The 21132-nt window shown below is 36.9% G+C and overlaps 2 protein-coding genes across 4 annotated transcripts in view; both read right to left on the bottom strand.

Moving 5' to 3' along the window:
- The window catches only part of DPP4 (dipeptidyl peptidase 4), a 76350-nt gene extending 73932 nt beyond the window's left edge, over window positions 1–2418 (bottom strand). The window contains exons 1-2 of one of the 3 annotated variants that reach the window (XM_085066642.1): window positions 2146–2418; window positions 1988–2072 (exon numbers count right to left, since the gene is read on the bottom strand). In XM_085066642.1, coding sequence (XP_084922768.1) covers window positions 1988–2072; window positions 2146–2151 — 91 coding nt within the window. In that variant the 5' untranslated portion in view covers window positions 2152–2418. The remainder of the gene's footprint in view (window positions 1–1987; window positions 2073–2145) is intronic. The other 2 variants (XM_085066643.1, XM_085066641.1) reach the window with 2 other exon arrangements.
- A 4849-nt stretch (window positions 2419–7267) lies between these two features.
- GCG (glucagon) lies at window positions 7268–17847 on the bottom strand. Its single transcript, XM_085066630.1, has 7 exons — window positions 17690–17847; window positions 14227–14327; window positions 13687–13848; window positions 12742–12795; window positions 11029–11166; window positions 8764–8907; window positions 7268–7766 (listed from the first exon to the last, which is right to left on the bottom strand). The coding sequence occupies exons 2-7, from the start codon at window positions 14322–14324 to the stop codon at window positions 7742–7744; spliced, it is 621 nt and encodes a 206-aa protein (XP_084922756.1). The 5' UTR covers window positions 14325–14327; window positions 17690–17847; the 3' UTR covers window positions 7268–7741.
- Between the last annotated feature and the right edge of the window lie 3285 nt (window positions 17848–21132).

Here is a 21132-nt window from a genome sequence, read left to right as displayed (position 1 = left end):
AGGGAAAACAGCTGCAGACCAAAGGAAAGAAATCCAAACTCAAAATTATCTCTTTATATCAATAACTGTCATATTCACTCCCTGTACAATGCTTGAACCGTTGGGATGAAATAAAAACTATTTGACTGCAATTGCAAGGACTTTTATTAGAGCAGACTTTGATTTCACACAGTCACAGCCACATGAGCTGCTTCTTCCCAAAGCAATTTTGCCCCTTTCATTTTGTACTCAATCACCTGTATGGCCCAAGGGGTATCCCCAGCTGACTCACATACCCTGTAGCTGCTCATAAAAGCCATATATTCAAACTGTCAGTGATTAAGTGTTCTAACCTATAAATTACTACTTTATGAGTACACCACCTGTACACGCTCAGCTAACAGAAAACATCTGTTTAGCACCCTTCAGCCAAAAATTCAAAAGAACTCTGCAGTTCCCAAATTACAATGGTCACAGTTGCTCAGATGTTACTGGTGGCCTGATTTGTGAAGAGACAAGAATTCAAGTTTTTTAACTGGGACCACTCCATCTCAATCCTTGTTCTACAGAGGGACTTACTGAACTACCTAGGCATGTTTGGAAATTTCCTATGCCTTAATTTGAACCAACAGTAAAAAGTCTGACACACTGTTCTACTCTTTTACAACCAAAAGGATGCAAGCCAAGGCTGACAGCATGGTGGTATTCTGTGTATCATAGAACAGAAACGCTTCTTTGAACTAAAATGAATTTACTATGTAACTGAATGACTGATCTTGAATTGCAGCCACTTCTAGAGCAAAAGAATTCCTATGCTACAATTTATGAAAGAAGAAAACCCACTTTATTTACAGTCAGACACAGCAATGGCATCAAGATAGACAAGTACCAACTCTTCAGCAGAATTCAGGCCTGCACACTGAATTCTTTCACTAGGTGTTATGCCTGCACACATCCATCTGATAAGTTATCAAGACCCTTTCTCTTGCTCTTCTCCACTTGTGAAATTCAGAGTATTTTTTGTCACATCAAAAATCTGCTTTTTTCAGACAAGTGGCAAAAAGCTGCCCAAAAGTAAGAGAAAATAAAGTCAGCATCCACTGATGGAAGTTTTAGCCTAGGAAGTATGTAACTCAGATATCTGGACTTTGAAAATCTAGTTTTGAATGACTGCGATATTGGTATTAATATTAGCAGAGCTGAACCACAAAAGAGTTTAATGTAAACTATGCCACATGAGCACCAGGGACACAAGCTCCACCTCTTTACCTGACACCACAAAACCCCCAGAACTTTGTGTGCATGTAAACAATTGCTGTGTTCATTTCTGAACACATCGTCAATATCAGCTTACACATCTTCACTGGTTTTGGGGTGCAACTCTTGGACCTAGGTCTAGTCCAGAAAATACTCCCTTAGACTTTGCAGTGCTGATTCTAATCACGACTGCTCAGCTGTTAGTCTCAACACCACAAAACGAGAGAATAAGGTGCAGCTCTGTCCTACCAGCTGAAAGCAATGCACTGCTTGATGAGGATTTAATGCTGTTTCACATTAACATCCCGAGCTACAGGGGCAACCTGGAAAGTGCAAACTGGTCAGAGTCCAAAAACACATTCCAAATATTTCTCTACTTTTCTGACCTCTGTAACTGTGCTGTTTATGTAATTTCACTCACAGGCATTAACAAAAGTTGTGCAAACGAAGCAAATTAGAGGGAATATAATCTTATCTCTGCAATACACCCTAGAAAAATGAGGAACTGGCATTTTACTGCTGGTTTGGGAGTCTTTGGCCACAATAAGAACAGAAAATGCTTAAAACGACAACCCTTGTAATTATTACCAGCGCGTACAGGAAATCCAGGAGACTTTTAAAGTGTCCCCATGCTCGCTGGTGAGCCGCCCGCAGCTCAGTTCCCAGTTCCTGCAGCTCTAAGCACCCCAATCCCCGAGGCACAAACTTTCCGCACAACTTTCCCCGCCGCCCTCCCCCGGCGCGCACTCACTGCGGGTCAGCAGGATCAGCGGCACGGTGATGGCCACGACAACCACGGCGACCCCCAGGGTCAGCAGCAGCCACTTGAGGAAGCTCTGCAAGGAGAAGAGCCGTCAGGCTCCGGGGCACAGGCCCTGCCCGCGCTCCCGCCCGCCTGCGCTCACCCACCGGCATCGCGGCTCCGCCGATCGCGCTGTGCCTCCGCAGCCCTGCGCTGCCCGCGGGGCTCTGCTCGGCGCGCCGCCTGGGCGGAGGCTGGGGGCGGCTGCCTTGGGAGCGGCAGGCGCTGGGGGTTGTGCAAGAGCCCGGCTTTCCGCTGGTTTGCGGCTGGAGCGGCGTTTCCCCGGCGGTTCGCGCCCTCGGAGCGCGGTGACACGGCTGTGCGCGGCGGAGGAGGGACTGGCGACACCGGTGGGATTTCTGTCGGAAATCAGATAACGGCCCGCCAGTGAAGTGCCTTCAAACGCTGATGGCAAAGCTCCCGGTGTTTTGATAACACCAGCGTTTATTGTAAAGTTTCTGCTCTTTGAAGTTCTTTCTCTGACAATCAAGTCCTGAAAGGACTGATAAAATTGTAGGAAGGGCTTATATTTGTTTGTTTGGCACTGGAGATAGATATGTAAGTCTGCCAAGTGGGATTTTAAATTAAGACCAGAAAATGGAAGTATAGGACAAAAGTTTAAAATTTAGTGCTGAAGATGACCCTTGTTAATTACATAAGACAATTCCCTTTCCGGGGAGAATTTTGACTATGTGCCGAGATAGTAGGACTAATTGTTGGAAAACACTGAATAATCTGCAAATCAAAACTGTACAGCTTTTGATTTTTTAAAAAGCTGTGCGTTACCAGGTAGTCAGAAAACAGTGGAAGTTTCTAAATTATTTTAAAAGCTCTAGCCTCCAAAAAGTAATTAGAAGTGGTGCTTTTGGTTTGGTCCATCTTAGCTTTTTCCCCTCTAATTGCAGAACACTCATAGTTACCAGAGACAGATGCAGGTATTTTATAACTTGTGAAATGTAACAGAAAGAGCATGTGATCTGCTGCAGCAAAATATTTCAAGTTGAGGGAAGTAGCAAATGTTCTTAGCCTTCCCTTCAAAGTGCTGGTCAAAGCTTTCAGTAAGGTTATGCTGCTTCTTCCTTCATTCTACTTCTGCAGATGGAACACAGTATTTAAAATTTTGCTGCTGTTTCTTAAGCCAACTGTGTCTGGAAGTGGGTTAATAGCTTTTTGTGATAAAAGTCTCCTTTTGTTTAACCCAAAGTGTTTACAAAAGATACGTCTGTATGGAAGGTAACAGACTTCATCTAGATACAAACATGTTCTTCTCACTGTTGCATACCGTTCTCCTTGAAGATAGCAGCTGTTGGTACTAGTTAGGAATTTACACTGTGTTGCTCTGTCAGTCTAACTTAGGAATGTCTTTGATGTGCCCTGACACAGATTCCAGGTAGCCCAGTGTACATTTACCATGGAGGATCCAATGTGCTGCTATTTCACAGCTTGCTAACCACTCATCTCTGAGTACAGACAGGTCCACTTCTAAAAAGTAAAATCACGGTGAAATGACAGTCCTTCACATTACTTTTCAAAGTAGCATCTCATTGTATGTGGTAAGATGAATGACCAGTGTTTCAGAATGTCTTACAGCCCCACTTAACTATCTGGTGTACTGTGCATCTGTTTGTCCTACTGACAGTAAAAAAGAAAAATAAAACACCACCACCCCTCACTTCAGGGTGAATTTTCCTTTTCCTAGTGAGTGGGAATCACAACATAAATATAATTCAGCCAATCTGTCCTTTTTTTTTCCCCCTAAACTTTTAAGTAGTGATCATCACAGTGTCTCAAAATACAGCACAGTCAAATGATGTCAGTCTTGTGAAAAAATGTACCTGAATGTTCTGTAGCTTTTCATTGCCAACTTGCAGTTTAGTAATATTTTGAGAGGTTTTAAAGTTTCTCAGTGGTGAATTCTAAGGAGAAAAAAGGAGCAGTACTGTCAAAGCATATGGCTGGCTACTACTGGTTTCTGTGGGTACACAATTTTAAGTGCCTTTGGAAATCTGGGTTCCTGTTTCAAAATCAGATTTTTAATAGCCTACCGTGCTTCTGACTCTGGTCATGCCAAAGAGACTTACATGACCCAAATCTGTATGCAGAACCACCTGAGTGATCCAGTAAGAGTCAATACAGCAGAATATGTTTTCCATTTAGTTGCAATAGTTCCTAACAGTGATTCTCTACAACTTGAAAAAAATCTCAAGTTCCTTCTGCCTGATCAAAATGCCCACGATCCCAAAAATAATTGTTGTGGTCATGCATCTGGTGCTTGGTCAGGTGGTCTTTTGTTATAGCCTGAGGCTTAGAAAAGTTCCTCCTAAATATATCAAGTTAAATATTTCAAGATAAATATTTCAAGTTACTTTATCCTATGGTGTTCTTTTGCAATCAGATACATATTAGTACCATGCTAAGAAATTAAACAAAATAATAATCAGCAGGGCTGCTACATATTGAAATTTGAGAAGCTGTAGCTTCATATTGTATGTTCAACACAGTTGCTTTAATAGAGAAGTTGCATGATTGCAAAAAGCTACTTACTAGTAAGAATGAAAATACAGCTTTCAGCCTGGGGTTGACTTTCCCAAACACTTGGGGGACCTGCCAGATGTGATGTTTCCTTCAAACCTCTAGCCTCAGTAAAACTCAAGGCTTTGTTATATGTCTGTTTATATATTTGAGTCTTTCCTCGAGAAATATTTGGGAGAGTCAAACAGCAAAAATGGAAAACTTAAACTCTCTGCAGAATAAAAAAAAAAGTGTCTAAAATGTGTACAGTCTTCTTTATAGGTGCAATGATGTGTTCCAGATATCTCAAATTGTGGGTTATGGGAGACAAAATATGTGCTGGATAAAGTTCTGCACAGATTCAGTGGCTCAGTTCAAATGTGCTGTGAAGAAAAGAAGGCAAAAGTGCTATTAGCATTGAGGTGTGTTCAAGTTCTACTGGATAAAGCGTGACTTTTGACTACAAAGATTTAAAAACTGTCTGTTTTTTCAGAAATAGTTTCATTTTTTCTTTGCATTTGAAGTTGAAATAGTAAGATGGTTTTGTAACACATCTTTGCTTTGGTTCTGTTTGAGAGGATTGTGAAGAGAGTGTTAACTGTAAATCAGGAAAGAAAAGTTCATTTTATGTGGTTGTGTCACTGGGACAACCATTTCAATGTGGCTAGTAGCAGCCATCATTCAGTTCTTTCAAGTTCATGTCTTTTTCTTTATAAAATTATTTTCCTGGCAAACTACAGATTCTTGCTACATGTCCTCTGAGCACAGTGGAATGGTCAGAGTATCTCAGGTTTCTGGTGGTATTTTTGTTGTTGTTGTTTGGTTGGTTGGTTTTTTGTTGTTTTACTTGTTGCTTTGGGGGGTTTTTTGTTGGTTTTGTTTTTTGCATGAATTCCAAGTAGTTGTCTTGTTTTACTGCAATATGCTTATTTTTTCCAGATACTTAATAAATAGCATGGAAGAGGAAAGACTGCACACTCAGCAAATAAAATACAGTGGGAACACTTCTAAATATAAGGCCACCTGGAAGTTGTAGGCAGCACATGTGCAATACACAGAGGACTCCAGCTATTGTGTAGTAAAGACTAAAAGATTGTGACATATTTCTCCCTATATTTATACTATTCACTGAATTTAATGTAACGTGTGAGAAATATCCAGGACATACCTTATTACTGATCCCATATGGACTTACTCTTTGATTTCAGGATATGTAAATCCTAATCCTGTTGAACTAAAACATGTGTTTGATATTTCTGATTACAAGCTCAACTTCCTCTCACTTCTGAAGAAAGGGTTACTTTTGATTCATGCTCTAGATCGGGAGTTAGAAAATTAGATGTTAAATGTTTTTGTTGTGTTCCAGACAAGATGCATAAATTTGAGAAAATAATTTATACCCTTCTATTCCCAAAGCATATAATTTGTAAAAGTGTGGAAAGCGTGGTATTTTCATAGCTGACAAAGCCATCACCATGTGGGGCTCAAATACCCTGGTGACAGACACCACAAAAATAAAAGTTATTTGTAACTTAGGAATACTGTCCTTCAGAACACTAAAATATCCTGGACAAAAAGTGGAATAAAACATCTCAAAGACAATTGTTCTATGGAAACAGAAGAGTTACCTTGTACCATTTTATCCGGGACCATAGGTATCCAACTGTGTATAACTGAATCTTTTCCATTTCCACTAGGACTCAAACCACTGTGTACAAATGAGATTAAATAAACAACTAGTATGTATAAATAGCCTCCACCTTTTTTTTTTTTTTTTTTTTTTAATCTCCGGTGGTAGTTTGGATGCTATCATTTTAATTTTAGTGCAAGATTCTATTGAGTTTAAATTGTTTGAAGTTGGGATGTTAGAATAGCTTTCTGTTGCTCTCAAGAAGCTGAATGAGATGCCAAATTTGGTATGATCTGTCCTGATCTGATATTAGAGAATATTAATTTCTATAGCACTTTGGAAGAACAATTTAATATTTTCCCAGAAATTCTAGATTATCAGTGAAAGTTTCAGATGCTTTTACAAAACTTGTTCCTGTAAAAATTTTATTCCTAGCAAAAGTTACAGGTACTAATTCTGATTCAACAATGGTCCTGCTTCATATCAGCTTCTACTAGATACTTGCTAAATCCACTGGATTTCTCTTAAACTACTTGCCCTTTAGGACATTTTAATATAGATCCCTGGTATATTGCTAAAGTAGCGAGAGGAGAAAAGGGGGTTGGGTAGTCATTGGAAGTAGGAGGTAACACCACATAAAAGTGGTTCTCAGAGGAAGAAGGAAGGAGAGAACATAACACAAATTAGAGGGCTGTTTGCGTTGGTTTGACTTGGCAATCATGTAAAATTTGAAGGAGTTGTGGGGCAGTTTCCACACTTACGGAGTATATTGCACTTAACATTTTTCAAAGCTGTCCTCCTGTTCTGAGCCAGAATTTATGCTAATGAAGAATAATTGTCTCTTCAGTCATGTTTCCCCCTCTAGCTTCATCTTACATGATTTCTTTTTCAACTAAAGATTAATTCAAAGTTCACACAGCTCTTTTCTGGGAATCATTATGGAGAAAACGTGACAAAACTGAATGCTAAGTTTGTTTTATCTGTGCAAACAAACCACTTCTAAGATCTCAGTGACACTAAAACATGAATAAAATGAAATGGAGAGCAAGGAGGCACATGGGGTATACACATGAGAAGTCAACAGAAAAGAAGCTTGAAAAAATTTATTTAAGGCTATCATTTAATATCCTTAAAGCTTAGCCTTTTTATAACAAAGGTTTTAAGAGGGATATTCACTTCTCAGGCATTTGTAACTGCCAGCCCCTTATGAATAACACGTAAAAGTGGTGATTGAATAATTTGTGTGTAGAGGTAAATTTTTTAGAAAAATAATTTTATCCTTAAATATAAATGGAGTTACTTTAGTCCTAATAAATGGAAAATATGAAGATATGGAATTTTCACAGTCTTAAAGCTGTTAAGAAAACCATCCTTTAGACAACAGGTTTTCCATATATAAACCTTTGGCAACACTAAACTATAATACAATTATTTCCTGGCATGCAAGGTGACATAGCTTTGTTACACCAAATGTAAATGACAGAATACAGATTTCAGAATCTCTTAATAACTGGCAGTTGATGAAATGAAGATCTTCATTTATCCCATTTTAGTCTGCAGTTTTACTGGTATTCTTCCAAAAGGTCTCTATGGAAAAAAAAAAGCAAAAAAAAGCAGCAGCAATTAGGAAATATTCTAAGTCTCCCAAGATTTATGAAATATGTGTGGAACATATTTTTTCTGTTTAAGAGTGAGCAGATGTTAGTTCCACAGACCTCTCAATGTCTCTCTCTAATAACAGATTGAAAACAATTATTCCTAAAGGAAAAGCATTTTAGTAGTTTCTAATAGATTCTTTTCCTAAATTGTTTGTTTCAATGCTGAAGTACAAACACAAAAATAGTAACACATTAATATAAACTGTATTTTACCTGTACCTTCTAAATTTTTGGAGACAATTTTTGTTGTTTCAGGTTTACAAGACCAACCAGTCTTTTTGGGTGCTTCAGTAATGCAAAGGGGACAGCCAACATTTAAAAAAACCTGGCCACTCACATGCGTATTGAGTTGGCATTTAATTATTCTTTAAATGCTTTGTTAATTTAAACAAATAATTCCCAAGTGTTAATCTGTTTGCAGAGCTCATTTAGAAAATGCTGCTTTGTCTAAATACAGGCAAACTGAAGCAGGGTTCTGAAACAGTCACCTGTCAGGAGCTCAGATTACAGCACTGCTCCCTAATGACAAGCAGCATTTTAAGATAGTGTTTTATATTGCAGCCTTTAAAGAATAATCAACTTGGTGTGATTCTACCAATAAATATTTCTGATTTTTGTATGTCCATCCAAAGCAAAGTTTTCTTTTTCAGTAATTTAATATGACCTTATTTCTGGTAACATTCAGGGACATTGTAACATCCTATTCTCAAGTTAAATAGGAAACTATTAGAGAGGTTCATCATTGATAAAAAATTCAAATAATATTTAGAAGAAGTGTCTTGTCTTTCTTCATCTGTCTGTAACAAAGTTTGCAACATAATACAGATACATCAGTGGCTACGAGAAAAATCAGTAGTATTTTTCCTGTGTGTGGCAAATACAAATTTAAACACCAATATTTTAAGAATAATATAAAATTCAGGCACCTTTGGGTAACTTTTGTGTTAATTAGCCATTTTAGGAACTCTTTGGCAGCCATGTCATCAAGGACTTTGTTGATATCACTCGTGAAAGTGCCATCTGCATGTCTTCGACCCATTTCTTCGGCCATAAGAGCTTTTTCTGGGAAACTTCAAAGGTAAGAAATTATGAAACAATGTGCAGATCAAAATAAATGAACCATTTAAAAGGGCCTTATTACAGAGTTCTAATACACTGCATATTTGCTGTGATTTTAAGGAGTTAAGGGTTGATCCTGATGTTATGGCATGATGCATATCAAAACATCTTTTAAGGCACTATTTTCAAAACAGACAGCTGTTCCTTCCAGTGAGCCTAAATTCCTCTCTAGCAGTTTTGGAAAAGCCATACATACGAAAATATATCTCAGTCTGCAATGTCTATGCTACATAGCCATCATTACATTTGCTCAGAATTGTTATTGAAGGAATACCACTGCTAAAACTTTACTGTAAAATTTTCATACTTTTTTCTGTTTTAATTGGACTTAAGGCCTAGTTATTTACTTAAAAATATATTGCATAAGAATGTAGATATTAAGAGCAGCAATTTTTCTTTTTGCGGGGAGGTGGTTGAAATAGCTCACTTAAAGCACCTTTATAAAACTATGTGCTTGTTTGAAGTAAAATCATAGAATGTAGCATTTTACACTCGGATTCAGATTGTGATTCTTGTTCTATTCTTTTTTGACTGCTGGAAAGCCAGTATGCCAAAAACAGAGTTTGATTTAGAAAACTTTCCTATCTTGTTTCATCCCATCGAATATGGGAAGATTTTATGGGTTTCATTAAGGTGGGCTGATGCAGAAGCATGACATGATGGGGCCCTGGATCAAATGACAGGCAGACTTTCTTTTCAAGGATGGCCATATACAAGTTTGACCACAAATAGTACTTAAAATTGGAAAGAAGAAGGGTGTTCTGCAGTTAATTGCCCATCTAGGTTTCTAAGTTTATTTCAGGTTGTATTTCTCTCAAACGGATACAGAAATACCCTGTTTCTGCTCATGAAAATAAACCATGACAGAAAAACAAGTGTAAGTTTGAACATCACTAGGAAGGGGAACCAGCTTTTCCCTTCTCTATATAGCTGACCAAATTTATTTACCTCTGTTTTTTTCAGGAAATTTTCAATATTTACAAAACTTACTTTTACCTATGTCGACTTCCTTAACTACAACACACAATCTTACAGATTGTATTTTATTATTATTATTATTATTATTTATTATTATTTTTATGTAATGCAAGAGACTTACATTGTATTTTACAGCTGGTAGAATATATAATCAGAGGATGAACTGAAATCCCTGCCCCAAAGAGCTTACAGTCTAAAGGCACAAATTAGTACAGAACAGTTAAAAGGTGGGGGGTGGCAGATGCAGGGTGGAGCTCCTAAAACCCAGTGCATGGTGTAGCTCCTATCCATGCAGAGTTGGAAATAGATGAGCAGAAGGAGACTGAAGGTAATGCTATTTGAAGTCTAAGACCATCATGACAAAAGATGTAAAGCATGAGTGAGTACATGAAGTGAATAGGATGGAGGGATCTGCAATGAATATGTGGAGAACAAGCTAGAAATGAAAGAAGTCATAGGTAGGTAAAATCATTAGGGGAGCATTGCGTCCAGAAAACTGTGAACTATAGTAAAAGAATTAGAGGAATCTTAAAAAGAAAGATAAGTTACAGTTACAGCAAATGATAGTTGTTATGGCAGCAGCAACTTGGGGAGACTCTGAGAAGCATGGGAAGAGGAAAAGAAGTTACTGCTGGGAATAATCATCAGCACATGGAGTACAGCTGATGACATTGGTAAGACTTTAGTCTTGGAAATATTGCAGAGGAAAAGATTGACTGTAAAAGGGAAAAAGCAGAAGGCAATTTAAGATCATACTGGCTTGAATCATCTCAATGATAGTTAAGAAGACTGTAAGCAATGTTATGTGAAGGGGCAAAGATGGGAGTTAGAGAAAGGTCTGGTTTAGTTTTAGATGTGTTGACCTTAAATAAAACTTGACCTTTTAGAGTGTAACAGCATACTGAACAGGTTTTAATCTGTATTTGAACTTAATAATGTAAAGTGGGAGTCTAACACCCACAGAATATTCTAATACAAAAGAAAAACATGAAGTACAGCAAGAATGATCAAAAACACATCAAAGATTTATCAGACATGATTTCTAACCCCAAATGAAAGGCAAAATTTAATAATAGGAATGGATGGATTCTTACTCTCTTCTTCCTCGTCCATTCACTAACCAAGCGATGAACTCTTTGGCAGCTTGACCTTCCAAGTAAGAGGTGATGTCACTGGTGTAGGTGCCTTCAGCGTGTCGCTCGTATTCAGCATGGCGCTTGGAGATTGCATTGCTGAAAGAAGAGCAATACTGTAGGAGCAGACTGCGTAAGAATTGAACTTTTAAAAAAATTTTTATTGATTTAAATTTGCCACTTGCCAGACTGGCATTTCTGTAAGAGGGAGGATTTCTTTTTGTTGCTCAAATTGCTTGATGCATTTTTTCTTGATATATTTCAGTTCTGAAGGTATTTCCTGTGCTGTGCAATACAGTTTTGTGCAGAGATTCCCAAACTAGTTCTGAACAACTCAGTTCAGGTGTGGAAAGCAATTACAGCTGTATTGTATTGGTCTTCTGCTAGACTAATTAGCTATGAGCAAGAAACTCATAGTATTAAACAGGCATGTTTTTTGTTACCCTTTGTTAAATGCCCCTCCTACCTTCACCTTCATTATTTCTTAGCCAAGCTATTCAGACTTAATTCCTTTCAAATTTACATTTTGAGTTGTCTTATGAACACCCTTTTAATCCTGACTGTGACCAAGTCATAATCTTGGAAAACTTTCAAGCCTGATCAGCTCCATCTTATTAAAGCCAATTAACTTCTCCCTCCCTATACCTCATTGTGGTTCTTTATCTGATATAACACAAAATTATGTTACACTGGCTCTTGGGAAGGCAAACTGCACTGAGAAGCAGACATATTATGAAATATTTTCCACGAATAAGTTCCCTAGCATTTCTGTTTCAGAATTTGCTAATTTCTGCCCAAATCTAGCTCTTTCTATTATTTTTTCTTCTTGGGATTTCACCATTCCTCCTAATTTAATACCATCTGCACTTTTCATCAGCATGTTAACTAGAGTTGTTTGGAACATTTTTAATGAAATGTTAATTTTTTTGAGATATGCTGTTTCAATGAAGCTGAAGCATTATTAGAAATTTGTTATTAATACTGACTGTGAACTTAAGGATCTTTGTGATCTGGGATATCCTTTTTGGAATTTCTGAAAAGGGAAAGAATTAATATAGGTATTTTAATCTGTTTTGCAAAAAGCACATATTCAATTTCTCTTTTATTTATTTAAATTCCAAATCTCTCTAGCCCTTTCCCAAAAACACAGTCAAGAAACAGAATTCTGGCCTTCAGCAGGTCTTGTGTTCTCCTTTCTGTAATAAGTGGTTTATGTAATGTGGGACTGAGTGCTGAGGGCTGAGTAGTGCATGATGTTTAATCACCTCTCTGCAAATTTTCCTGCCATACTCCTTTCACTAATCTTCTCACTGGTTTTCTATTCTTCAACATCATGTGTTTGGGTTTTTTTCACTTCAGCCTTTTCCTACACCAAGTTTTTATTTTTGTGCTATTCTTTACTCTCCTAGATTACTTGAAGTGTGTTGTTCTGAAATGTATTCTCATCCTGTTGTATTCCTTGCATCCACTGCAAATAGCTATAGAACACAGGTGCAGGAATAACTAACACAGAGTCATATCCTCTTTCCTTGTAAAAAGCAGAGGTGAGATAATAGATTTGATTGATATTTCTTGTATTAAGGTAACATTGTAAGGAATACTAGCTTGCTTTCTTGTTTAATTGAACATGAGCTCAAACTGGTTTTAAATAACAAGTTGTGACAAATAGAATACCTTGAGAGCTGGTCAGGGACTTTGTCATTTTCTTTGTCCTCCTGTCCTTGTTGGCTGTAGGGAAATTGCAGTCATTAGATATTGTTACCAGTACACTCCAGAGTATGCATAAGCTTTTATTGGTTATTATTTAAATACTATGATAAACCCCCATGACTAATAGAGGAATATTATATTCATTATATTTCAGACATATGAATTTAAATTAATACAATGTGTGGAAATTGTTACTTTATACTTAGAAGACTTTCAAAGAGATTAGAAACTATTAATGTAATAGATTCTTGGATTCCTTTTGGACAGATTTTCTTTAGAACAAAAGACTGACACACTTCTACATTATTCCTGCTCTCAGCTGGGTAGCTTACCTTTAATCAAAGTATATTTAAGAAAAAACTTGTCAAGTTATCCTGGTGGTACTTTTAAAGTATCCAGTGGTCAATGAAACTTAAACTTTATATCCCTTTTCACAAATGAAACATCAGGATTAGAGTATCCATTGATAGGAAAGTTTTGTTAAGGCCTTATTATTATTATGCCTTATTATTATTATTATATTTACATGTCTTATTCCTATTGAACTTAATTAATTCACTGACACAATCTGCCCTTAAGAGGCTGAAATAGTCATTTTAGGCAGCATATCAGGTAATAAACTGGTACTACACTTTGATTTAACCAAATCCTTTTGACTGATTTTGCACTTGTTTCCCATTTCTAATAATACATTTACATTATATTAATGGTTGGACTTGATGATCTTAGAGGTCCTTTCCACCCTAAATGATTCCATTATTGTATATATAAATTTTCCTCAGGTACTTTACTTATTTGAGGATTATCCATGGTCTAGGATGGGAAGGTAATACCAAGAAACTGAATTTGGCTAGATTTTTGGCTATTTCTGTATATGGAGATCTGTATCAATGTGACCAAAATGCTCACCCATTTCTTTTAGTGCTCATTAACCATTGCACAAAGTCCTGAGCTCTTCTGGTGTCCAGGTACTTGCTGTAATCACTGGTGAATGTGCCTTGTGAGTGACGTTTCACTTCATTCAGCTGTCTGGATTCATCTATTGGCTCAGAATGGGAAGCTTTGAATGATCTGTGAAAAGTTTAGATCATGTTAATTGGCAATGGGTACAGTACAGTCTACAGGTGCATTGACTTTTAACAATACAATTTTTCACTCCCACAAAGTGAAAGCAAATGCAAATTGATCATTGGCTGTCTGGTAAAATGAATCCACATAGCAGATTGGATACTGCACAATTACACAGGCTTCCTGGATAAATAAGGCAACTGTTGTTTAAGTACCCAAAAGTTCTGTGACATGCTTTGCATTATTAAAAATATTGTCAATTCCAGTGGTAGATTAAGTACTGTGTAAAGCTATCTTTAAGTAATAGTATGTTTGTCTTCAAACTGTAAGAAAACAAAGTTCAGGCCAAGCATTTGTAAAAGTTTGATCTAAAGAATTTACCTTGATTTCTCCTCTGTATCCTGAAGAGGATTTTGCCAGCTGCCTTGAACTATTATTAAAAGGAGACCAGCAACAAAATAAATGCTTTTCATTTTCATTGCCTGTCAAAACAGAAAAAAGGCAACAAAGAAAAATGTTATAATCTTTGCATTTGTCTGAATCAATTACATCGAAAAGAGACATTCATAATGTTTATCTAAACTGCAAGGTATTTATAAAGAACCTGCTAGGATGGGTTCCATGTGCAGTGGATGACTTTTAGTGCCTTGGATAGGCATTCAAAAGACATAGACTCTGTTCCAGCCTTTAGTCTCTAGTCTGTATTCTAGAATGCAAGAAGAGCTGAGAGAAACTGCATCCTCACATTATTTTGCAATGTGAGGATAAAGGTCTGTTCTCTCCTTTTCTCTGAGTTCTGCTGATGGCAAGCACTAGATCTGTAACACTGTTCTGTTGAAAAACTGGGGGGTATTGGTGTGTGATTTTTTTCCCCAGATCATTTACTACAGAAAAAACAAAGCAAATCTTTGTTAAGAATACTGTCATGTTAGCAACTCCCCATTCTTTCTTTCTCACAGAAGTTGCAATGAGTTCACATCAGCAAAAATCTTACTGCTGTTGGACTTCTACTCTGCCCCAGTAGTCTGCCCCTTCATAGCAGATTTTTTTGAAATGTGTTTCTTCCATCTGTTTTAAAATAACTTATAGTTGGAGATACAAAGCTTGACTGTTGGCAGGCATTTTACCAATGGTTAGGAAGAATCTATTGCTACTGGTACTTTGTAAGGCCTAATTTTTAAAAGAATCTTAATGAATGATATGACTATTTTTCTAGAATACTTTGGTATCAGTATCAAAATACTATAGGCAATCAAAATCTTTATCAAGTATTGATCAAACTCAGGCAAATAAATGTATAACCATAATATTTTCTGATAGATTGTACTATTTAGCAATGGAGTCAGTTTCCCTCTCTCCACCAGAAGCCACTGCCAGTGTTGCTCCTTTTTTTCATCAGTGTTTGGAGACTCTTTTCTGCCTTGTGCAATGTCCTGGTGTATGAGATTTGACTCCTTCACTTGAACATACCCTGCCATAGTACCAACATATACCATAGAGCTCATGTACTCAGTCTGATTAAAACCCTAACGCTAGTACTGAACTCTGTTTTCACTGTTTCATTTGGAGCTGTAATTTGGTGGTGCAACACTGACATCCAATGTTGATCTCAAAGAATGCATAATTTCACATTTCATAGGTTTCTAGCAATGGAACAAAAGCTCTGCCTGTTTTTTTGGGAAATGACTCTGTTATGGTCATTTCAAAGTGGTTTGATTGACCTCTAAGGTAGCTGATATGGCTGTAAATGAATTCACCTGGACTTGGACACCAGATAAAGTCTGCCTATTACACCATACAAAAGTAAATTTGCCTGCTTAATAGTACCTGAGCTTACAGCTGTCTGTAGCTTTATTAAACTGTGATCCACATTAGCCATAAGCCCAAGTCATTGATGCAGAATGAAATATCCATCACCAAAAGATTTTCTTTCATATAAGACATATGGAAAATAATTCAAAGTCTCTGTAGTCAGTAAAGAGATATTCAGTGATTTCAGTTTATCTTGGCTCTAACCCTGAGGCCTACAGAACTTTCAGATGTGAGCAGTCCCACTGGCTACTTTATTTCCTTCAGAATATGTGCAAAGTTAAATGCATGTTCGGTTTCTTTCTAAATTTTTCCAAATCAAAATGGGAAGATTATTAAAAAGAAAGATGTATAAATGTAGCTTTTGAAATTTATACAATTTTCAAATAAGAGAATCCTTATTAATAAAATAAGCTTTTTCAAAAACTATTAACCTTCTGTCAAATCTGTTCTTTAAAAAATTTAGAATCAGTTTTGTTTGTTCGATGTTTAGTACTTGCTGTAGATAATTCAATCCAGCAACACCAGGTCTTGAGAAGTTAAAGAGGCTACTGTTTTTAAAGAAGAAATTGTTATTTTATTCTTGGTAACACAGACATGTTTTATAGAGAAAAAGAGATTATAAGAAAAATAACATTTTCTTAGTTTATACTAACTAATAGATTGATTTCCCAATCAGAAGAAAGGTTTTATTTGCTCCAAGTTATTTAGGTCACCAGTAGATACTGCTAAAAACCATGGAATCTTACTGCTAAGGTGCAGAAAAACTAAAGCTAATCTTACACAGAAAAATTTTATTCTTATGCATATTAGACTAATGAAAATATTTTTATTTCTTTCTGAGTGAAAATGAAAAATTCATGACATCTCAGTTTGAACCACCAGAAATATGTAACAAATATACCTCTCAGATCTTCATCAGATATTTATTTGAATATTTTTTCCCTGCCCAACCTGATTTTGATAGCTTTCCAATATATTCTACTACAGAGGTCTTTTTGCCTATGTGCAATTTCAACTAGCTTAATTTCACTGAGTTTTCAAAAATACATTTCAAAAGTCAGATTCGTATCTCTTTCCAGTTTAAAAATAGAAATCATGAACTTACAGTAGTAAATAAAAGGAAATATTTTCCTATGGAAATGTATGAATGAATAAAACAGATTTCTATTGACATGAAACGGGGTGCAAACAGCAACAATTTCTAGAAATAAATAAATTATTTTTTCAGGTAGATATATTTTTACATCTCATTTAACCACCATGCCATAATGTCTTGTGGAAAGTTCTGTAAAATACAACAGTTAGAGTCTAAGGAATTCCATAGTAATTGGAAGACTAAATTAAATTTTATACAATAATCACAATAACTATTGAAAGGCTTTGATTTTACTTCTGTGCTATAAAATTTCCTTTTCAAATCTTAAAGTGATGTGGAATAATAGTTGCTTGAGACAAACTAATCTAAAAGTGGGGCAGTGGAGTGACAGTCTGTAGGGTGACAGAGTGACAATCTGTCTTGGACAGTTTTAAATTAGTGTCTACATAAACCCACTTAATTTGTTTGCATGCTTCTAACTTAATCCTCATTGATTCATATTTAGGCAGTATCTATAAGAAGTGAGTAATTTTAAACTCACATAAATTAAATAAATTAAACTCTACAGAAGATACTAAAGGTTATAAAAATATAAAAATCAATAATTGTGTATCTCATTTAAATTCTTACTACAGTGCTTGTCTTTCAGGTTCTCATGGTTGATCTTCATTCTTTCAATTAATTCTGCAACACAAACTGTTGAATTCCCTTTTTTGGATCATTCTCTGTTGAAGTAATTCAATACATTAAAAGATTTAAATGATGATGTCATTAACTCCAAATATCAGTGAGTATAATCTCAGATGAAAACACCAGTTTGCTGAAAGATCTGCACCACTGTTGCAAACTTTGGGCAACACAGTGCAGATAATGCACTCTGCAAATAATAAGTTCAGCTTTCTCAAATAAATAACTGGTAGTTTATATAAATCTTACCTTTTTATACTTTGAAGTGATACGTGGCAGTTGCAGAAAGAGCTGCTACTCTCTCTTCTGCAACTATGGCAAGCCTTGAGGATCCCGAGCTCTGCCTGTCTGCCTCTTTTGCACAGACTTTTATATATACTGTTCAGCTCTAGTAAGCATTACAGGAGTGCATCATTGCTGACAGTTTCCTTATTCAACTTTAAAAAAAAGTCATCATATTTGCTATTCATTTCATTTGATAATTTTACAAGCAATTTCACACATTCATTCTGCTTACTTTATGACATCAATGCTAACATGGATTTGCAAAAGGAGTGAGGTAGCAATGTCCAAACAAGTAAATATCAAACAGAAGGGCATTAACATGACAAACAGTAGGCAAAAGGTGCCTGGGGTGAAGGCAGCAATTTCTGATTTGCCGCATTTAACATTTAGAATCCCGATTCTGTTCACATCAGTAGCATTGTTTTCACTTATCAATTTTAAATCAGGGTTTATAAATTTAATATATTGTTAAAAATAATGAGCACAACTTCCCCAAAGCCCCTGAATGATTCTTCAAGTAATCTTGTACCAATACAATGAACGTGAAGAGATGTGAAATACTGCAGTGATGGCTACCCACTATGCAATGCCTAGCATAGGTGAAATGAAAAAAAAATTTGATTAGCCTTAGATGTAAAATTCCAACTTTGTAAATGCTACTGTATGAAAATTCATACACTTGACAACTGTATGCCAAACTTTCATTATAAACTGAGTTTCACACAGTGGCCCAGAGATTTATGCAAGAGAAACCTTTTGCTCACATCTCCATTCCCTACAAGGAAAAGAATTAAACAAAATAGGTTTGAGCTCTGTACTTGTGCCTGTTCTATGCAACTATTGTTGTTCAATAATGGAGACAATTTATTTCAATGAGGCAGTATTGCCAAAGAAAGCCATGTTCAGTGATCTGGTCACAACACAGAGACTGAGACAGGTAGGAGAGATAGGTAGGAGGAAGGTTCTGGACTCGCAGCTGACATCTCACTGCATGTTAATGACAGCCTGTGCTCCAGTCTGGAGTGGCTCACAGTCTGGTTTGTGCCACAGGGCACATACACATATTACAACAAACCCTCCTATTTCCCCGAACGCTTCTCCTTGAAGCCAGCAAAGAATCTGCTTCAGTGAGGTAATTTTCTGCTGACTGACCACTGCCAGATTGGCATAGCCCAAACCATACAATTGAGGTAGTGTATAAACTTAATAACCACATTAGAGTGGCAACAAAATTTATTGGATCCTTTGTAGAGTTCTATTGTAAATATATGGTTGTGGTACCACGGTATGGGTTTTGGGAAACATTAAGTCTCACTACACAGTCCACATCAAGTTTAATTTTTGTTTAGTATACTCTTTCTATGCTGTTGGATCCACCTACTGAGATTCATGGTTTTTGTTTGTTTTTTTTCATTTTTAGTCCCCGGGGTGTGTCCCCCATTGGCTCCCGCGGAGGCCACCAGTGTGTCCTGCAGTACCCGGGCAGTGCAGCAGATGGGGATCAAAGGGCTTTCCACTGCTGCTGCTCCAGGAGGACACGCACACACTGCACTTAGATTGCTACCATCATCTCTCTACACGCTGAGTTAAAGATCCTTTGGAAACAGGCAATATGGACTGTGAGACAATATCCTCTCCTCCGGGAAACAGACAGTTTTTCTCTTTTTGTTTGGCTCAGTTTATTTTCTTGTGTCATACATAGTTCCTTGTTTACAGTAGGATGGTTCCTGGGAAAAAAAAAAAAAAAAAAGAGAAACAGCACCTCAGTGCACCTGGTTGGATAGGTTGTTACAGAGCTGTATCATCTAGCAGGTCATCTAGCATCTAGAAGGTGACTGGTTATTTGTTTTTCCAGTGGTGCACAGAAAATAAAATGTACAGGAAAGAAGTGAACTGCCATCAAGGACGGTGCAACCCTCAGTTGCCTTAACTGAGTCTAGAGTATATATTTCAGGAGCACAGCAAACAAGAGTTACCAAACAGCAGCAGAAAATTTTATCAAGGGTATGAAACATGCATATGTACTAAGGTTTGTCCCTCTAACATTTTAAAATACACTAGTTAGTCGGCATCTCTTGGCAAAAATCAAGGGCAACCTCACTCTCCTCTGTATCATAATTCTCATATGAGACAACACATTGAGTCAGACTAAGAGACAGAACCTGAACGTGGCCTGCCTTCAGGAAATATTCATGTTTCTCATGATTCAACTGGAGTCATTGGTTCGTTGTATCTGGAGTTTATCAAAGTTTCCTGCACCATCATCTGAGTACCAAGTAATAGTTGTTATCAGGGACAGAATACTGCACTCCCTGGACAAAATCGCTGGTTAAATTAACAGAAGAATTAAGGAGCAGAATTCTTACCAGCTGCACACTGAACCTGATGCTCTAGCAGCAACAATTCCAGTTAACATGGCTTTTCAGAAAAATAGGATCAATGTATTTGTTATAACTGGCTACCACACTCTGAATAGAATAATTTCCTGGGATTTTTCAACAAACTCTTTAGCTGTTGAATGAAAAAACAAAAAACAAACAACAAAAATACCTTTAAAAATTTAAGATTGTCAAGGCTTGAACATTTCAATGAATTAGGAACTTGCTGACTTTTGACAGTAAAAACTAAAAAAAGACTCATCAAATTCTTTCAAAAAAGTGACCTCCCCAAATTCTTCTGTGTATTTCTTCATTACATATTTATTACCATTGTATTATTATCCATTACATGTCTAAAGGGAGGAGGATGTATCCTGGGGTATGACTACAGGCCCACACCCTTTACTTTCTTATATTATACAGAAAGCATTCTCATCTAACCTTGGCAACTGTGAGTTCAGAGTGCTCTTCAGCCCCTTTTGTTTTCCTATCCTTGTTGCATGATAGCCACCTGAAAGAGCATTCCCCTTCTGAGAATGCATGCAGCCAACACAGGAGGGACATAGGTGTAAACACATGCACACATAAAACACCATGTTCCATCCATAAATGTGTACTCGTACGTAACACACAGTGTGTGCCTGTGAATGTATACAACTCCATGGCTACCCTTTGGGGAGCAAGAATGGCTTTCTGAAAGGGAGGGTTACTTCAGGGTCTCTAAGCCTTTCCAAAGCATGCAGCTCCATGTTCTCTGCCATGGATGCTGACCAGTTTGTACCTCAGGAGCAACAGCTATTGTAACTGTGCTGTAGCCCACACTGTCTACTCACAGAAGTTGGAATCGCTCCACTGCAAGTCAATGGAGCTGCATCAATTTGCGCAAGCAGAAGAGCTGGCCAAATATGTACTAGTTATTTTACGTTCTGAGAAGACAATGTTCATAATTGAAAGTAATACCAAATGCTCTTAGCAAATACTATGAATTATTCAGATTAAATATAGAGCCTTCAAATGACTCTATAAAAT

The sequence above is a fragment of the Lichenostomus cassidix genome, chromosome 7, assembly GCF_008360975.1.
Source record: "Lichenostomus cassidix isolate B80296 chromosome 7, HeHo_3.0, whole genome shotgun sequence".
In the NCBI taxonomy this organism is placed as follows: domain Eukaryota; kingdom Metazoa; phylum Chordata; class Aves; order Passeriformes; family Meliphagidae; genus Lichenostomus; species Lichenostomus cassidix.
The sequence above is the reverse complement of the archived record's forward strand: the minus strand, read 5'-3'. Positions and strand labels throughout refer to the sequence as shown.